Here is a 19,151-nt window from a genome sequence, read left to right as displayed (position 1 = left end):
TTGTCCTCCTGGCTGCTGTAACTGGCTTCTCTCTTTCCTTTCTTCCTTCTTCTCCCCACTCCTCACATAGTTCAGAGTTATGTCTGCTTTGGACTCTTCCAGACATCTCTGCTTCTGGCTGTGTTCTCTCTTCTAGCTACAATAGACTCTCACCTCCACCATACCTAGGAGTAGTCATGTTCCCCTTCTAATTTATTTTTTCACTTACCAAACAGTGGCTAGTGCAGGGCTAGCACACTTGCTAACTGCTCTGACTTCAATTTACTGGGTCTCTGGGCCATTCCTTGCTTTTTTTTTTTTTTTAATAGTTTTGTTTATTTTGTTTTGTTTTGAGACAGGGTCTCACTATGTAGCCCTGGCTGTCCTGGAACTTGCTGTGTAGACCAAGCTGGCCTCAGATTCACAGAGATCCTCCTGCCTCTGCCTCCCAATTGCTGGGATTAAAGACCTGCCCTCCCCACCATGTCGCTACTATCTCTTGCTTTTAAACTGCTTTGAAGATGTAACTTGTAAGTAACTGATAAAGGTGCAAAATAACTTCTCTTTAGATTTGTAAATTCTGCCTGTGGTAAGTTCACTTACTGCTGGATTCACTGCTCACTGTGTGGGGAAAGCCAGGCGCCCTCAATTGCACAGCCAGGTGAATATCCTGGGTCTGGGCAGCGGCTTGGACAACCTGTAGCATCTCACGTTTTTTTGTCTTTGTTTTTTTGTTTTTTGTTTTTTTCTCTTTGGGAAGGAGTTAAATGGGCTTTATAAGTGGGTTTCCGCAGAGGGCAGACCCTCAGCCTTCAGTTCCCTCTATGCGGTCTCATTAGCTTCAGAGGCAGGCAGAGGACTGAGTCCGGGATTCAGAACGTGTGCCAGCCTGGGAGGAATACAGAGGAAGGTTCTCATTTCTGGGCTCAATCTGGCTGTCTATGAAATGGGCTCAGAAGCAGAGCCTGGAACCTTCTTCCCCACTTAGGTGCCTGGTCCCGAAGGGCAGGGGTAGGTGGGAAGCTGGATGGGAGGCCCCGACGGAGCTGTTGCCTTTGGGATGGGATCCCGGGCTGCGCCTTCTTGCAGGGCACGGTGGGGCTTCTAGAGGGGGCGGGCGGGTTCTCTAGAGCCAGAAACCCGGAGCCGCCCAGGAATTTTGGCTCCGACTGCATTTCCTCGGGCCGGGCGGGCGTGATCCCCGGGAGGCGACTACAGACAAACTGCTTCACTCGGTGGCTCCGGTGGCTACGTACCATGCAGCCGCTGCTCTGCGCGCTGGCCGGGCTCGCCCTCCTCCATACCGGGACGGGCGAATGGGGCCAAGGTCCCAGGAACACCCCCGGGCGGCGAGGTAAGAATAAGAGAGGAGCCGGAGACAGAGACTCCGGGAAAAGCGGAGGGAGGGAACAGAGATGGAGAAAGAATCAGAGACATTGAAGGACAGAAAAGGGGAAAGATGAGTAAGAGAGCTGGGAGTGACAGAGGCTTTCGAGATAAACGCATGTGGGTGAGGAGAGCAAGATGAGGGAGTTTGAGAAAAGCACAAACAAGAAGGAAAGAAATAGGAATGGCAGGACCCAGCGAGGAAATAAAAAATTTGGGAAAAGGAATGTGGCAACCGGATGTCTAGAGAGGGCGGAGGTTCAGCTGCAGGGTGTGGCCGCCCTCCCGCCAGAGCGCCCAGAGGAAGGTTCCAAAGGGCATCCTATTGGAAGGGGAGCCTGAAGGGTCAACGGCCCAGGTAGGGCCAGCACCACCACTGGGGAGACAGACAGAAAAAAAGGTACAGTCTCACCTGCCTGGAAGCCTGAGGAGTCTGTCGTGAGCTGAGGAGGCCATCCTTCAGGTGCCCAGAATGGCTGAAGAACTATGACTGTCTAGGTGAGGAGTGAGAGCAGACTGTTTCGAGGCAGACCCAACACCAAGCCCCAGGCCTCTCGCTCCCTCGGGTTCTTGTTCCAGACAGGCAGAAATGCCTGGCACCAAGACTAAAGCTCTGGTTGCTTTTCAGGGCCCACAGAGAGAGGGGAGATTAACTCAGATCGTTAAAGGAGTCCCTGTGGGGTGAATCGCTTTTCATCTCACAGGCTGACTTCAGGGAGCATAAGAAAGGACGCGCCCACCAGTGAATGCACACTAGTTCTCTCAGACCATCTAGCCTCAGTTTCCCTATCTGTTAAGGAGTGACTGGCATTCTGTCTAGCCCAAAGTCAGCTCACAAGGCGCCATCCTCCCTTTTCCTTCCCTTTGGGATCCTCCTCTAAGTTCTGTTTGGGCTGCAGAGGTGACCAGAGCTCAGCTGGAGCCTCCCCCCCCCCCCCCCCGCCTCCCTCCCCCCAGAGAGGAGTAGTCAGGTAGTCCTGCCCTCCTTGCATCCTGGCCCCAAAAGTCACTTTCCTGCCCCTCCGACATTTAATTTGTTTGATCCAAGCAAGATTACGTGACTGGTTAAATTTGGCTGACATGTCTGCAGTTAAAATATGTAATCTCTCTTTATTCTTCCTTTCATTTTTTTTTTTCTTGAAATCAGTTGTTGAGAAAAGTTTTGCAGGTGGGTGGTGGTGCTCGCCTTTAATCCCAGCATTTGGGAGATGGAAGCAAGCAGATCTCTGAGTTTAAGGCCAGCCTCGTCTATATAGTGAGTTTCAGGACAGCCAGGGCTACCATAGAGAAACTCTGTTGAAACAACAACAACAACAACACACACACACACACAGGTACAGTTAATTTACTTAATGTGTGTGTGTTGTCTAAAAAAATGATGGCTATTTATAGAAGCTTAATCTAATCCCAGTTAGGGTTTTTCTTTGCAAAGAAATTACTTTCTACATAGTATTTACATATTTGGTATATATTTGGTTTTTCAAAACGGAGTCTCTCAGCCTTGGCTGTCCTGGAACTCACCGAGCTCAGCCTCCCTCTGCCTCCTGAATATAGGAACCATGCCTGGCTATTTTTAATATATGTTTTAAAGAACAAGGTCTCTTGTAGGTCAGTCTGGTGCTGAACTTACCACGTAGACGTGGGTGACTTTGAACTTCTGGCCCTCCTGCCTCTACCTTCAAAGTGCTTTGATTAAAGATGTATACTACCATTTCTGTTTTTATGTTGTGCTGAGGACAAACCTGAGGCCTCAAAATTTCAAAGCAAGCATTCTGCCAACTGAGTTACATCCCCAGGCCATCTTTATTATTTTAACTGAATGTTTTTGATTTCTGCTAAGGATAGACTCTTTTTCTTCAAAAGTGTGGTAGTCATTTGTGTGCTTCTTGTAATTTGTTTATTATTGTGCTCAGAGCTGCACAGTGGGAGTGAGGAAGTCAGGGAACAGCTCTGTGGAGTTGGCTCTCTTTTTCCACCTTTATGTGTGTTCTGAGGATAGAGTTCTGGTCTCTGGGTTTGTGCAGTTGGGCAGTTGTTGGTCTTAGCAACCCCCTCATACAGGACTATTCAGAGGCCAACCTCAGCTCAGTTCCTGTTTCCATTGTCAGAAGACTCTTCCATGTCTTCTTATTTATTTGTTTGTTTGTTTACTTGTGTACTTTTTTTTTTTTTTTTTTGAGTAGCTTTGGCTGTCCTGAAACTGGCTCTGTAGACCAGGCTGGCTTAGAACTCACAAGGATTCACCTGCCTCTGCTTCCCCAGTGCTGTGACCAAGGTGTGTATCATTACTGCCTGGCTCCCTTACTTTTCTTTTTTTTTAAAGATTTATTTATTTTATGTATGTGAGTACACTGTAATTGTACAGATGGTTGTGAGCCTTCATGTGATTGTTGGGAATTGAATTTTAGGACCTCTGCTCGCTCTGGTTGGCCCCGCTAGCTCCAGTTAACTCTGCTCACTCAGTCCCAAAGATTTTATTTATTATTATACATAAATACACTGTCTTCAGACACACCAGAAGAGGGCATCAGATCTCATTACAGGTAGTTGTGAGCCACCATGTGGTTGCTGGGATTTGAACTCAGGGCCTTCAGAAGAGCAGTCAGTGTGCTCTTACTCGCTGAGCCATCTCGCCAGCCCTCCCTTACTTTTTATAATTGAAAAATTGTCTGTGTGTATGTATGCATGCATGTATGCATGTATGTATGCCCATGTGAATTCATGTGCACCGTTAATAGATTAGTCTAATGTAATTATACTATAATTAAGTATTAATTCATAAGCAGTCTTGTTTCATTTATAATTTCACATCTGTTGTCATCCCTGGATTATTTTAAAGGAAATTCCAACACTCTGGGGGTATTTTGTTTTGTTTATTTTATTTATAGGAGTACACTGTAGCTGTCTTCAGACACACCAGAAGAGGGCATCAGATCCCATTACAGATGGTAGTGAGCCACCATGTGGTTGCTGGGAATTGAACTCAGGACCTTTGGAAGAGTAGTCGGTGCTCTTAACCGCTGAGCCATCTCTCCAGCCCCCATCACTCTGATTTTTCAGTTCTTATTGTTTGGCAGTCTCATACATAGGCAAGTGCCCTCAGAGACCAGAGGGCATAGTATGCCCTGGAACTGGAGATACATTGCTGAGTCCTCCAGAAGAGCAATAAACCTGACAGGTGAGCCTTCTCTTCAGCCCTGGGTCTCCTCTGTCATTTTAAAACTCTGTTTGATCTACATGGGTGTTTTGCCTGCATGTACGTCTGTGCACCATATACATGCCTGGGGCTCAGGAGAAGATGCCTTAGAATTGGAGTGACAGATGGCTGTGAGCCACCATGAGGGTGCTGGGTATTGAACCCAGGTCCTCTGGAAGATCCAGTGCTCTTAACCACTACACACACGCACACGCACACGCACAGGCACACACAGAAAGGTAAGAAAGGTATCTTGTTGCCCATACCACCTCTGTGCTTCCTCCCATTTTACAGATAGTATAATAAAAAGTGGCCTTCATTTCAAAGTAAGAGTACTGGGGATGCAGAGAAACGATATCAAGGTAGATTATTTTTTGACCTTGTAAAGTCAGGTGTCAGGCTACAGAAAAGATAAAAGTGGCTGACACACCATTTGGCACAGTTTTTGTATATTCCTAACCACATTTTCCTGCCCCATGAACCCTCATCAGCTAAGTTCTTTAGGGACATGCAGTCTTCCTGGTGTCTAGCATTGCCCCCTCCAAATTCCCCATCCTATGCTTTCAGAATGCAAACCAAGCCCTATCTGATGTTCAAGATGAATCTGGAGTTCAAGATGCCCTCCTTTGCAGGGGCTCAGTCACACAGCCTACTCTCTGTAACTTTTCAAGTCTAAAATAAACTAAAGATCACTCAGGAAGCAGGCACCAACTGCTAGCTAGGGAAGACAGGGGTGAGTGTGGGTGTGTGTGTGCTCACTCCATCAGCACTGAATTCTAAATGCCCTGAAAATGAGACATAATGATTTATTTCTTACAAAGGGAGAGAGTGAAGACCCCCAAGATAGACAAGTTTACTTTATTACTTTACACAGCCATACCACCAAAAGGGACAGTGTCAAACAGTTGATTCCAATCCTGTCACCACCACCTTCTTGCTGTGTAATCTTATGTACATAACTTAAACTTTTGATTTTGTAAAACAACAATGTGATGGTTTGTATATTCTTGGGCCAGGGAGTGGCACCATTTGGAGGTGTGGCCTTGTTGGAATAGGTGTGTCACTGTGGGCTAGTGGAAGTCAGTCTTCCACTAGCAGCCTTTGGAGAAAGATGTAGAACTCTCAGCTCTGCCTGTACCATGCCTGCCTAGATGGATACTGCCATGCTCCCATCTTGATGATAATGGACTGAACCTCTGAACCTGTAAGCCAGCCCCAATTAAATGTTGTTTTTGTAAGACTTGCCTTGGTCATGGTGTCTGTTCACAGCAGTAAAACCCTAACTAAGACAAACAACAATAATAATTTTGGGTTTTGTTTTGTTTTTGAGAAAAAAAATTTTTTTAATTTCTTATTTATTTATTTATTTATCCATCCAACACAGGGTTTCTCTGTGTAACCCTGGCTATCCTGGAACTCATTATGTAGACCAAACTGGTCTCAAACTCCCAGAGATCTGCCTGCCTCTGCCTCCTGAGTGCTGGGAATAAAGGTGTGTGCCACCATCTCTGGCTGAGAGAAATTCTTGCTGTGTATCCCAGGCTGGCCTTGCACTTGCAATTCTCCTGCCTCAGCCTCTCTGGTGCTGGGATTACAGGAATACCCCATAATCAGTATAAAAACAATCTTTCTAAGGTAGAGGGGTGTGTAATCTGCCACTTGGAAGGCTGAGGTGTCAGGATTGAGAAAGAAAGGTGAAAAAAAGAAAGAAAGGGAAAGAAGGAAAGAAGTGACTTTATTTAAATGGTCAACCCTGACATCATACATAAAGATATGTTATACAGATTGAGCAGGTTATATTTAGGAATGTATAAGTATATGCAAGTGTGCATGTAGTAAAAATTAATGGGAAAAGGCCATGAATTTAAGAGATCAAGGAGAAGTTTATGCAAAAGTGTGGAAGGAGGGAAGAAGGAGAAGATAAAACAGGAAAAGAACTAGAATTCAATGATTGACACAAAGCCACATACATGTTCAGCAAGGAACTCAACATGATAAAGGACCACAAAGCAATAGAACTTAGAAGACAGAAGTACCAAGAGCCAGGACCCAACAAATGGAACTGGCTTGTAGCAGATCATCCAGTCAGTTCAGGGCTGCCCCTACATCCTTGATGAAGAAGCCCCTCTGTAGGGTGGCACCTCCTGATTTCTGCATAGATTTGGCCCTAGAGAGACGTCCTTCTATCCTGAGACCTGATCCAAACAATCTACACTGAGCCTTAGACTCCACGGGAGAGGCAGAGCAAGGGACTCCCTGACCTACCTGCTGCATCATTCTGAGCCTGTATCTGCTCAATGCCCCATCCTAGTTTGTTCCTGTTACTGTAATGAACACTGTAACCGAAAGCAACTTGGGAGAAAAAGGCTTATTTCATCTTACAGTCCATTAAAGGAAACCAGGACAGGAATTCAAGGCAGGTACGTGGGGCAGTAACTGAAGCAGAGGCTGTAAAGGACTGCTGCTTACTGGATTGTTCTCTGTGGCTTAGTTAGAATCCTTCCTTCCTTTCTTTTTATTTTCTTAAGATTTTGTTTATTTATTTTATGTGAGTACACTGTCACTCTCTTCAGACACACCAGAAGAGGACATCAGATTCCATTACAGATGGTTGTGAGCCACCATGTGATTACTGGGAATTGAACTCAGGACCTCTGGAACAGAAGTCAGTGCTCTTAACCACTGAGCCATCTCTCCAGCCCCTAAAATGCTTTCTTATACAACCCAGGACCACCTGCCTGAGGAGGGGGAGGCATAGAGTACCAAACCCTCACATATTGAGTCATTAGTCAAAAAAAAAAAAAGTGTCAGTCAGCCTTGCCCACAGGCTTCTCTGAAAGGCTCAGTTCCTCTGCAGAAGTTCCTTTTCAACAGGTGACTCTACTTTGTACTAAGTTGACAGACTAACCACCCTAGCTGCTTTGTGGCATCCACCCTCTTCAGGTACAGGATCATGGCAACCCTGCACAGGAGATGGGGCAAGGCAGGCAGACAGACCTTTCAATCAACTCGAGGAAGCCCTTGCAAGAGCTTCCCATGGACTGTGCCTCTGACTTCCAGTTGTATGCTAACGAGGTTTACCTCAGTGGGTTTGAGGCCTTAACATCCTGGGATTTGGGGAGGATTGGTTTACTGTAATTAGTGGTTTAAAGAGATATGAGATAGCAGGATGGGATCAGGGGTCACATCTAGCCTCAGAGCTGCCTACCAGCCTGACCATCAGCCAGTCTAGCTTGAACGGACACATGAGGGGGAAATAGGCAGGGTGTGGTGGTTGACAGGGGCTCTTCCTTAAGGCAGCTTGACTTGCATCCATCATCCGTTCCCCAGTCAGCCATGAGTCTCAAAAATCCCCTGCTGGAGAGAGACTCAGAGCAAGAGAAGGGATAGAACATGCCCCCTCCCAGCAAAAGCAAACAAAACACAAGTTTCTTGGAATGTAGCTTTCTCTGAAAGGCCTCCAGGGGCCCTTGGCCGGTCAGAGCTCCATGCACAGCTACTCATACAATCCTTTAGAATAGCATTCTGCTTCTCTGGGTTTGAACGCGTCACAAATATTTATACAAGTACTAGATGTGGTAAAGTTTATTATTCTATTGCACTGAATGTGATCAGATACCATTAACCCCAAGTGGCTGGGGTTGCTGGTGAAGACAGAGTGCAGCTTTGATGATTGCTGGGGGTACTTCCTCACGGTGTGAGTCCCAGGTACATCAGGTTGGCGGGCCATAAAGAGGACAGATCAGTGCCCAAACCTCTTTAGTTAAGTCAGTCAGCCCAGCACCTCTCCTGGTGTCTAGGCCACCCCCATCCTAGGATGTTGCCTCATCCATGGCCACCATCCAGGGTACAAACAAGGCTTTCAAGCAGGAGTCCGGCCAGCAGAACCCCCATGTCCTAGGAAACCCATTTCTAACTGGCAAAGAAGAAAGAGGGAGGGAGTGCCCACAGCCTAGGTCAAGGTCCTGTGAGATTACATAGCAATCCTTTGGTCTTTCCACCATACTTGATTGATGAGCTTATGTTCTACCAGAGAGTGGAGAGTGAGTGTGTGTGTGTGTGTGAGAGAGAGAGAGAGAGAGACAGAGACAGAGAGAGACAGAGACGCAGAGAAAGAGAGACAGAAACAGAGACAAAGAGAGATAGATACAGAGATAGTTCAGTTTTTTACTTACCCAAGGGGTGGTTGTCCATAGTTCATCCCAGCTTTTGTCCTCTGAGGCCTCAAGCCAATTCTGAAAGATATTTGTACTCCTCCATGCTATCCATCTGGGAAACAGAGCCTCAGACTAGCCCCACCCAGTTTGATAGCGTGAGCTATGGAGGCCAGAAAGCTAACAGCTGAGGGTGTAGGCTGAGAAGGGTCTTCAGGGTGTTTTCTAGGCGGAGCAATGCTGGGATTCTCTGCAGTGGAGGAGCTGGCCTTGGAGGACAGTTGTTTGGGTTGTGCTCCAAGCTTTCTGTCAGATGAGGCCTCAGGAGAGAGGCCTGGATGAGCTCAGAGCACAGCTCCATCCAGATGTGAGGGATTAGTGCTGAGTGAGGGGAGTGAGATCACCCCAGCCTCTTCCCTGGAGGGCTTCTGGAGCCAAGTCAGACCTCATCACAGACTCTGGAGAACAGTGGAAGAGAAGCAGAGGCGCATTGCTCAAGATACCCACAGCTGGCAGCTTCTGCTGGGTAAGGGGACCCAGCAAGGGCAGGTGATCCTCGTAGCCCAGTGCTCCTCAACCTTCCTATGCTGTGCTCCTTTAATACAGTTCCTTATGTCGTGGTGACCCCCAACCATGAAATTATCTCACTGCTACTTCCTAACTGTAATTTTGCTACTGTAACAAGTTGATGTAAATACCTGGTAGGCATGGTATCTGATATGACCCCCAAAGAACCCACAGTAACCTTGCTGAAGGCCTCCAGGCAGGGCAAACAGGGAGGGTGTGTTTGCAGATTCCCCCGACAGCCGACCCTGGAGTAAGAAGAGCTCTCCCCTGGCTGCGCGCTCAGCTGAAGCTGAAACAAATGTGGCGTTCCCTCACTGAGGCCAGTCTGGATCTCTTCTGTCTCTCACAGCCTTCTCAGATCACGGAGCACAGCCTTCCAGCAGGTCTCTTCCTCGTCCTCAGCATTTTGAATCTTCTTACTCAGCCCATCAGGCTTCTCTTTTAGCTAACTAACAGTTCCCCCAGGCAGTAATTAACAGCCTGTACCGCTGCTCTTACGAAGGAGCCCCGGTTCAGTTCCTAGCCCCTGAACTGGGTGCCTCACAACTGCGTGTAACTCCAGCTGCAGAGGATCTGACGCCCTCTTCTGGCCTCTGTAGGCACTCATATGCACACATGCAGACACATACACATAATTTAAAATGACTGTCTGGGTTGGAGAGATGGCTCAGTAGTTAAGAGCACTTGTCGCTCTTGAAGAGGTTCAATTCCCAGTTCCTATAAGGAAGCGCATGACCATCTTGTTTGTAACTCCAGTTCCAGAGGATTTGATGCTCTGTTCTGACCTTCTCAGACACTGCATGCACATACGTGCAGGCAAGAACACTCACATAAAAATACACATTAAAAAAAACAAACTAGGGCTGGTGAGATGGCTCAGTGGGTAAGAGCACCCGACTGCTCTTCCAGAGGTCCAGAGTTCAAATCCCAGCAACCACATGGTGGCTCACAACCATCCGTAACGAGATCTGACGCCCTCTTCTGGAGTGTCTGAGGACAGCTACAGTGTACTTACATATAATAAATAAATAAATCTTTAAAAAAAACCAAACTATATACACAAAAGCAGAGGGGATGGCTGAATGCACTCCCAGGGGGAATCTTTGCTCTGCCCATCGATGCTTCTTGCTGTCCCTTCACCAGGTCCGGGTGATTTTGAAGGAAATCTAAGGCTAACATTTCAGCAGTGAGAACTCCAAGGTGGATCTCCCAAAGACCCATTTCTACAAATGTAGCAAGCACACCACTCCGCCTGGTTGCTTTTCTGTTGCTATGATAAAAATGCTCCAACAAAACAACTCTGGGAGAACAGTTTACCCTGGCTCACCGTTCCAGAGCTCACAGCCTGCCATGGTGGGGAAAGCATGGGGTAGGAGCATGAGCTAGCCCATCAGAGCAGTCCAGAAGTAGGGCAGGGAGGGGGGCAGAAGAGGAAATGCAGCTGGGCTAGTATTCAAACATTTCATGTTTAAATCACAACACCACTCTAACATTCTCTTCCCTCCTTCAAATCAGTAGCAGCACTATTGTGTTTTAAACAGGGTTTCTAAATTCCAGTGAAGGGGAATCATGTTGCTCTTCACAGAGGGTTCTCTTAGTTAGCTCGTCATCACTATAAGAAAATACCAAAGGCAACCTATGGAAAAGAGAGAGGTTTATTTTGGCTCCTGAATGAAAAGGTTCAGTCCATGGTCAACTGGCCCCATTGCTTTTGGGTGACTGCTGCTGTCGAGGCCGTGCATGCATCTTGGTAGGTGCAAAACTACTCACCGTATCAGCCAGGAAACGGGAAAAGGAGCAAGAGAATGGGGTTTTACAATGCTCTCAGAGGGCATACCCCAATAACTTAACAACCTTCCTCCATGCCCTATCTCCCAACAGTCCACACCACCTTATGGACACAGATCCCCTCCCCCACCCCACCCCCATGCCCTACTCTAGGAACCAGGCCTCTAGCATGGGCCTTCAGAGGACATTGAAGACCTGAACTGTAGCAGTGAGCATTACTTCTGACTCAGTCCCCGCACCTCCTCTCTCTTGTATCTGTCTGATTCCCCTGATCCTGGATTCCAGGGCTTCCTGTCCCTGCAGGAAGTGCATTTTTCACTTCTGCTCCCTTCCTGTCCCTATAAGCATGGCTGTGTTTTCCAAAGCCCAAGAAAACACCCAGGACAACAGTACACAATTCTCTGGCCATGGCAAGCTGATCTCCCTCCCTCCCTTCCTAACCTCCCTCTCTCCTTTTCTCCTCCCTCCCTCCCTCTCTTCCAAGCTCCCTGAAGAAATTTCCCAGGATCTGAGTTTCCGGCTTCTGACCTTGCCTTCACGTCATGCTGCAACACTATGTACATCTCATCAGGAACGGCTAGTGCTGGGCAGGAACACTCCTGGCTCTCTTTTTCACAGTGCTAACCCTTCCTGCCATTTCAGGCTTGTGGCCCTCCCTACAGTCTGAAAAACACTCTCTTCTTTCTCCTGTTTCCCAGGGACAGGCATTTCCTAAGGGCTCAGCCACATCTAATGCCTCAGATCGACCCACTGCAGCCCAAGTCCATAAGCAGGACACTGACATTTCTGTGTCAGAGTTGGTGGTGTCAGGTTAACCTCAGTGGATAAGGAGAATCGTGAGTCAAGAGTGGAGAAGGTGTATTAGTCCGGTTACCAGTTCTGTCCCTCTAGGGGACACATGACTAAGAATTAACCTATTGACATATAGAACGTGGATTTATTAGAATGCTTATAGGCTGTGGTCCAGCTAATCCAACAATGGATGTCTGCCAACAAAAGGTCCAAAGCTCAGTAGATGTTTAGTCCGGTGATGGCTATTTCAGCTGGTCTTCAGTTATTCTGGAATCCCAAAGATGTAGGATCTAATGCCGGTGATGGAATGGATCTGCCAGTGAGAGCAAGAAAGCAAAGAGAGCAAGCTGCCTTCTTTTATCTTTTTTTTTTTTTTTTTTTTGAGACAGGGTTTTGCTGTGTAGTTCTGGCTGACCTGGAACTCTCTCTGTAGACCAGGTTGGCCTCGAACTCAGAAGTCCAACGACCTCTGCCTTCCAAGCGCTGGTATTAAAGGCATATGCCACCACTGCCTGACCTTCCAGGTCCTTCATACAATCTGCCAACAGAAGGTAGAGCTCGTATTAAAGACAGATCTTCCTACCTTAAAATCTGGATTAATAATTAATTAATCCAAATAATTAAGATAACCCTCACAGGTGTGCCCAGCATCTTGGGTTTTAGATAATTTCAAATTAGTCAAGTGGATCACCAAGGACAGTCAGCATAGTAGATTATTAAACCTCTGATCCTCTCACCAGCAATGTGGCTTTGGACTTGGTAAGCAGCAACTCAGACTAGTTGGTTCCCAGGGATGAGGCTGCTCAGGGTCCTCCCTGGATTCTGCTTGCTACTGTCATTTCTAGCATAGATTACCATGGCTGCCACTGCTTCCCTCCAAAGCCACATTCCTCCACATTCTCCAGGTCCCTGGATTGAAGTGCTCAATCAAGCATTTTCATCCCGAGACCCCTTCCTGGTTGAACCCCCCACCCTGTTTCTCTGCAGGCATTCCAACTCCCTGGACGGTTTGTTCAAGGAAAACATGCTTCTCTCCATGTCTTTGCAAGCAGCCAAAACCTTCCCTGTCTTGACACTATAGAGCCTAGACACTGCTTCCTTGAGAGAGCCCTCCTAGGTCTGGTGACAGGGGAGTGGTTAGGGTGGTGGCACATGTCTTCATCCCTGCGTGGCCGTGTGTCTCATTTCAGAATCTCCTGTCTCCTAAGCCTGGTGCTTTGCAGAACCCTCCAGTTCCACAAGGGAAGCCCCAGGTCCACAGTGACAAGATCTGTTTTCCCTACAGCTGCAGAGTCCCCCAGTTCCCCTGGAGAAGATCTAGCTGGGAGCCCAGGCTGTGACAGACACACGGCTGTGCAAAGGCGGGTAGACATTATGGAGGAGGTAAGGAGGGCATGGGAGGAAGGGATCATGACGCTTCGTGGCCATCTGCCAGGCCGGAAGCTTTGTGGGGTACAAATGTCAGAAACCCCAGGCCAGTGCTGTTCCCCCGCTGCCAGGTCAGTGACCCCATGCTCTCAGTGGGATGTCCATCCTATACAGCCTACCTCCCAGGAGACACTGCTTGCGCACAGCCTGAGACTCTTCCTTAGCTGTGTGTGCTGGCTGGTTTTGTGCATCAGCTTGACATGAGCTGGAGTCATCAAAGAGGAAGAAGCCTCAGTTGAGACAATGCCTCCATGAGACCCAGCTATAAGGCATTTTCCTCTCAATTAGTGATCAGTGGGGAAGGGCCCAGCCCATTGTGAGTAGTGTCATCCTTGGGCTGATGGTCATGGGTTTTATAGGTAGGTTAAGCAAGCCATGGGGAGCAAGCCAGTAAGCAGCACTCCTCCATGGCCTCTGTATCATCCCCTGCCTCCAGGTTCCTGCCCTGACTTCCTTTTGGTGATGAGCAGCAATGTGGAATTGTAAACAGAATAATCCTCCCCCCCAACTTGCTTGTTTTGGTCGTGGTGTTTTGTTGCAGCAATAGAAACCCCGACTAAGGCATTGCGGGGAGAGGAGGGATTCAACCATCAAAGTTTGTGATGAATCATAACTTAGGGTCCATAACTTTGTTCTGGGCAAAGTTTTATCTCCATTGCTGAAAACATTTTGTTTTGTTTTGTTTTGTTTTTGTTTTGCTTTTTGAGAAAGGGATGCTCTGGAACTCACTCTGTAGACCAGGCTGGCCTTTCTTTCTTTGTTCTCCTTAGACAGGGTTTCTCTGTGTACCCAGCTGTCCTGAAACTTGCTCTGTAGAGCAGGCTGGCCTCAAACTCAGAGAGCCTCTTCCCTCCGCCTCCCAGTGCTGGGATTAAGGTGTGCACCACCACTGCCAAGCCCCCAGGACATTAAAAATGAGAGAACTGACTCCTGAAGATTGTTCTCTGACCTCTCCATGCACTCCCAGTGGTGTGAGTGTGCCCCCTACCCCTGACACACACACACACACACACACACACACACACACACACACACAGGACAGCTCCTAAGATTGATTAATTTTTGGTCTTTCTGCCCCCAACCCCCAAGACAATACTAATAATTTTTGAGACAGTCCTTCTCTGTATCCCAAGCTGGTCTGGGATTTGTGGTGATCCTCCTGTCTCAAGATTTTGACCTTAATGACATCAACCACTAAAGTAACATATATTTTTAATATTTGAATGCTATTACAATATAGTTGGTATCCTTTTTTTTTTTTCTATTTTAATCATGAACACACAGCCCTGACATGAGGTTGGTAGGCTTTCTTGGGTTGCCAGCAGGATCTGTAGCAACAAGCAGCTCTTTAAGTAACCCCTGGGAAAAACGTTAAAATCCCAAATCTGTCATTTATGAAAGTTGCCACAAGGGGGCAGTGCAACAAAAGAATCCAGCCTACTCCCAAACAAAAAGGTGCTTAGGAGTCCGGTGCCAAGCCTGATACCTTTTGAGTGCCAGACAGGGGATCCTTAAAAGGGCAAAGGGAGCAAGCAGCCTGTTATGTTCTCACCTGGGGAAATGGAGCAGTGACTAGGTGGGAGCCAGGACTGGACAGCACCCAGTTCCTTCTCCACTGAACACGGGGACTTGGGGACATCACTAAGCTAAGCTAAAGCTGGCCATCCCAACTTCTGTACTTGACTTTGCCCCACCCTCCCACTCCAGACGGTGGAGAAGACGGTGGAGCACCTGGAGGCAGAAGTGACAAGTCTGCTGGGCCTGCTGGAGGAACTGGCTTCAAACCTTCCCACAGGGCCCTTCAGCCCCAAACCTGACTTGCTTGGAGATGGTGAGTGGCTCAGATAGCAGAGGGACATCTGCTGGACCTGTCACCTAGGGTCTCTGGCAGCAGAATGCACAGGGTATGTTATGCAGTCCTGGGCAGAACACTCAGTCTTCAAGTATCCTGGCTTCTGGGCTCCTCCATCTATTCTCCGTCGATTCTCTGTTTATTCTCCATCTATTCTCCCCACCTTGGCAGCTGGGCCCTGACCCCCGACAGATGCTGAGTTCATCTCCCAGCTCCTTAAGCCCTGTGTTTGGGCTCTGCTGTCCCAAGGGAGCAGAAAGCTGGAAAGAGGCGGCCGCTGGGCACAGCAAGGGCAAGGGACTCTTTCAGCATTCTCTGCTGCTCTCTTAGGGCACCCCTTTTCCTTGCAGATGGTTTCTGACTTCCAGGGATGGTGGAGCCTGCCAGCTGAAGTCATACCTCTGAGAACCAAGCCAGGTCTTCCTGCCTTCCTGCCCCACCTTTGTGTGAAATAAAAGCTCCTATTTGGACCCATCTGCTAGCCATGACCTCTGTTGCCGCAGCTCCAACTCCTTCTTGCACCCTGAACCTCACACTGCTGTTCTAGCACTTGGACCTGGGTAACCTGTGCACTTCCAACTTTCTAATTCATAGAGATAGACCCTGGAAACTGACTGACAGGATGTGAGACACCAGAGGCCTAGAGTGGTAACCGAGCACAGAAGGCCCATTATGCCGTCTTGCTGCCCAGGCCACAAAACAGCAGCCACTGCCACCAAGGAGACTGTCAGAAACACAAGATCCAGCTCACTCCATCAGAATCTCTGCTTTTATGTGATTCCCTGCTCTGCCCTCCTGGCAGTAAGGAGTTGTGTGTGCATTAAGAATCCTGTTCCCTGGTTGTAAATCCAAAGAGATGCATTTCCAGCGTCTTTTTAAATATATATATATACACACGCGCGCGCGCACACACACACACACACACACACACACATATATTTCAGTAAACAAAGTTCTTATTACATAAAATTCACTCAGGGGAATGGCACATCATGTAGACTGAACTGGGATAAAGGTTTACACCCAGCGAAACTTACCATTTTAACCTGCACAAATTCTGTGGCTTCTAGCGTGCCTGAGGAGTCATCACCATTAATTCCAGGACGTTTTCAACACCCCAGAAAGAAATCTGAGCCTGTACAAGAGTCACTTCTCTTCCACTTCTCCCCATGCCAACACTCTAGCAACAATGTGTGTTCCTGGACTTGCCTATGGTGGGCAGTTTCTGTGAATGGGACCACGAATCCTTTTGTATCAGGCTTTCACCAGACAAGTCCTCAGAGCTCATCCATGTTACAGGAAGTCACTCCTTCATATATGCAAAATGACGTTCTAGTGTATCAACGGACCATGCCCATCTGTATAATGTATAATGGTGCAAACCATAACATCAGTGTTTAGCTCACAGTCGCTTTATTACTCCTGAGTGTCATCCGTCCTCCCACTGTTGGGGAGACGTGAGGATTGGTACCCTTGCAGCTCAGTTGAGGTCTCTCTGGGGTTCTAGACAGGGTTCAGGAGGCTAGAGAGGCCCTTGTCTCTCTAGCATGTCATTGTTCGAAGCTTTCTAACATAGGAGAAATGATGGAAGGCTTCCAGCCAGCAAGCCAAGCTCTGTGCTCCTGGACATGGTGACAATGAATCCTAGAAACGGTCCTGCCAGTTTCCCTCTCCAGACACCAAGGAGCCGGGAGCCTGCAGGGCCAGAGCCAAGAGTGCCCTTCTCATGGGAAGTCCCTAGGTAGCATGCTGCTGGAGCAGCATTGTTCCTGTCCCCTCACTAGTCTCCCTGAGAGGTCGCCCCAGAAACCACACGAATACCCCCTCTGTCCTTTCCCAGGACCTAGGTGACCTCACTCAGGAACTCTGCCAACCCTGCATCTGGCTCTGGTCTTGTGCCCCAGCACTACCTGGGCCCCGTGTGAATCTGGAGAGCATCTTTTGTATATCCTCAAAACACAATCCCTGCCAGGGAGCTTGTGCCTGGGACTCCCACAGCAGTGACGATATTTCTAGTTCAGCATACCCATTTTCCACTGGCTAACAGGGCCGGGATCTCTGAGTCATAAAGCGGAAGAAAACATGCTAGCACCAGAAAGACATTTCCAGAATGTTCCAGAACTGGCTGACTTTTATTTGGAAACAGCTTTTGGCTACAGACATTCAGGTTTAAGGCACATTCCAAACTACAAGGAGCCTTGTCATTGGCAGGGGGGCTGGCTTTAATTCTTGCATGGTTTTGCATGGAAAAATGGAACAAATGATTTTCTGGCCTTTTTCTAAAGAGGAGTGAGTTTGGCAAAAACAAACCTCATGACACATTTTCACCAGACACCACAGTACCATCACAAGACCTCCCTTTTAAAGTCCTAGGCAAGGATGGGGAGCCCCTCTCACCCAACACTCCTCCCAGAAACACGATACAGTAAATACGCTTGTATGCATCTGACTGGCAACGATGGTTTAAAAAACATTTTCAAATAAAAATACAAAATTGCATGTCTACCACGAAGCTAAGAGTCTTAGCCACAAGCAACGAGGAGTGAGTGCAGGAACCAGGAGAGATAAACAAGAGGCTGTGAGCCAGCAAGAGGCTGTGAGGGCCAGGGAGATGCCCCCTGAGAACCCCGGCCCTCCTGGGCCCTTTCGGGACAATATGTGGATGAGGGGGGACCAGAAAGGAAAGGCCATGGCCTTGCGTGGAGGTGGGGGGGGGCGGTAATTTGGGGTTATTAGATAGGAAACTGAAGTGTGCTCTCTGGGACTTTTCCTGCCCAATGCCAGCAGGGGGCACAGGTGAGCCACTGCCACAGCTCAGTCGTTGCCACCACAGATCTTCAGTAGAATCTTCCGATAGTCCCCAGAAGTATCTCCCTGGTTGCAGAAACAAGAGCAAGGGTTAAGGGAGGCACAGCCCCGAGAGTCCTTGCGGGGAGGCGGGCCTGTCAGAGGCAAGAGTTCCCACTCAGAGCATGCAATGCAGATCTCCCCTGTATACGTGCTGCCCAGCAGCCCCCAGATTCTACTTAAAACGAAAGCCAAAGGCCAGGCAGCATGGCATGTTTGTAATCCAGCACTGGGAAGGTGAAGCCTGGGGCTGCTAGGCCGATCTAGCCTAACCAGTAAGCCTTAGGTCCCAGTGAGAAACGCTTTTAAAAATCAACATGGATAGCTTCTGAGGAATGATACTGTGTTGACAGTGGCCTCTACAGGCATACGTGTGCATATGGGCATACATACATCATACATGCATACATACATACTACATCATACACACATCATGCATGCATGCATGCATACATACATCATACATACATCATGCATATACACATAAATATATCATGCATGCATGCATACATCATGCATACATACATCATACATCATGCATGCATCATGCATCATACATGCATGCATCATATATGCATGCATACATACATATATCATACATCATGCATATATGCATAAATACATCATGTATATATGCATAAATACATCATGCATATATACATCATACATGCATCATATATACATTATACATACATCATGCATATATACATTAGACATACATCATACATACATCATACATAAATATATCATACATACATTATACATACATCATGCATATATACATTATACATACATCATACATACATACATCATACATAAATATATCATGCATACATGATACATACATCATACATATATATCATACATCCATCATATATGCACATACATTATACATACATACATACATACATACATACATACAGTAAAAGGACCCCACCCAGGGCTGATCATCACTGCTTTTTGCCTGGGTTCTACTGTAAAGCAATGTTGTGCTCTTCCTTGAAAGCATCATCTTTGTGGCCACGCATGGAGGACATCATTACTACTGCAACCTCCGCTTCTCCACATCTCTGTTTGACACCACTATGCTCTCTCTGGGACGACTGCTCAGGCTTAGCTAATTTCAGATGATTTTCTGCCACCCTAAGCTTTTTGAAGCTTT

At 47.6% G+C, this 19,151-nt stretch overlaps 2 protein-coding genes across 2 annotated transcripts in view; one reads left to right on the top strand and one right to left on the bottom strand.

Moving 5' to 3' along the window:
• The first annotated feature begins 1,118 nt into the window (after positions 1–1,118).
• Plac9 (placenta associated 9) lies at positions 1,119–15,616 on the top strand. Its single transcript, XM_021182521.2, has 4 exons — positions 1,119–1,333; positions 13,148–13,245; positions 14,998–15,121; positions 15,493–15,616. Exons 1-4 carry the CDS (start codon positions 1,237–1,239, stop codon positions 15,501–15,503), a joined length of 330 nt encoding a protein of 109 aa, XP_021038180.1. The 5' UTR covers positions 1,119–1,236; the 3' UTR covers positions 15,504–15,616.
• Positions 15,617–17,240: 1,624 nt separating this feature from the next.
• Positions 17,241–19,151, bottom strand: part of Anxa11 (annexin A11) — a 44,787-nt gene continuing 42,876 nt past the window's right edge. The window contains exon 15 of the mRNA XM_021181626.2: positions 17,241–18,016. Within this exon, the coding sequence (XP_021037285.1) occupies positions 17,957–18,016 (60 nt within the window). The 3' untranslated portion in view covers positions 17,241–17,956. The remainder of the gene's footprint in view (positions 18,017–19,151) is intronic.

This window comes from Mus caroli, chromosome 14 (assembly GCF_900094665.2).
Source record: "Mus caroli chromosome 14, CAROLI_EIJ_v1.1, whole genome shotgun sequence".
Classification (NCBI taxonomy): domain Eukaryota; kingdom Metazoa; phylum Chordata; class Mammalia; order Rodentia; family Muridae; genus Mus; species Mus caroli.
The sequence above is the reverse complement of the archived record's forward strand: the minus strand, read 5'-3'. Positions and strand labels throughout refer to the sequence as shown.

Coding starts and splice junctions, on each gene's coding strand:
- Plac9 (XM_021182521.2), top strand. CDS start 1,237: ATGCAGCCGCTGCTCTGCGCGCTGGCCGGGCTCGCCCTCCTCCATACC. Junction 1,334..13,147: donor GAACACCCCCGGGCGGCGAG/GTAAGAATAAGA, acceptor TTTTCCCTACAG/CTGCAGAGTCCCCCAGTTCC. Junction 13,246..14,997: donor GGGTAGACATTATGGAGGAG/GTAAGGAGGGCA, acceptor CTCCCACTCCAG/ACGGTGGAGAAGACGGTGGA.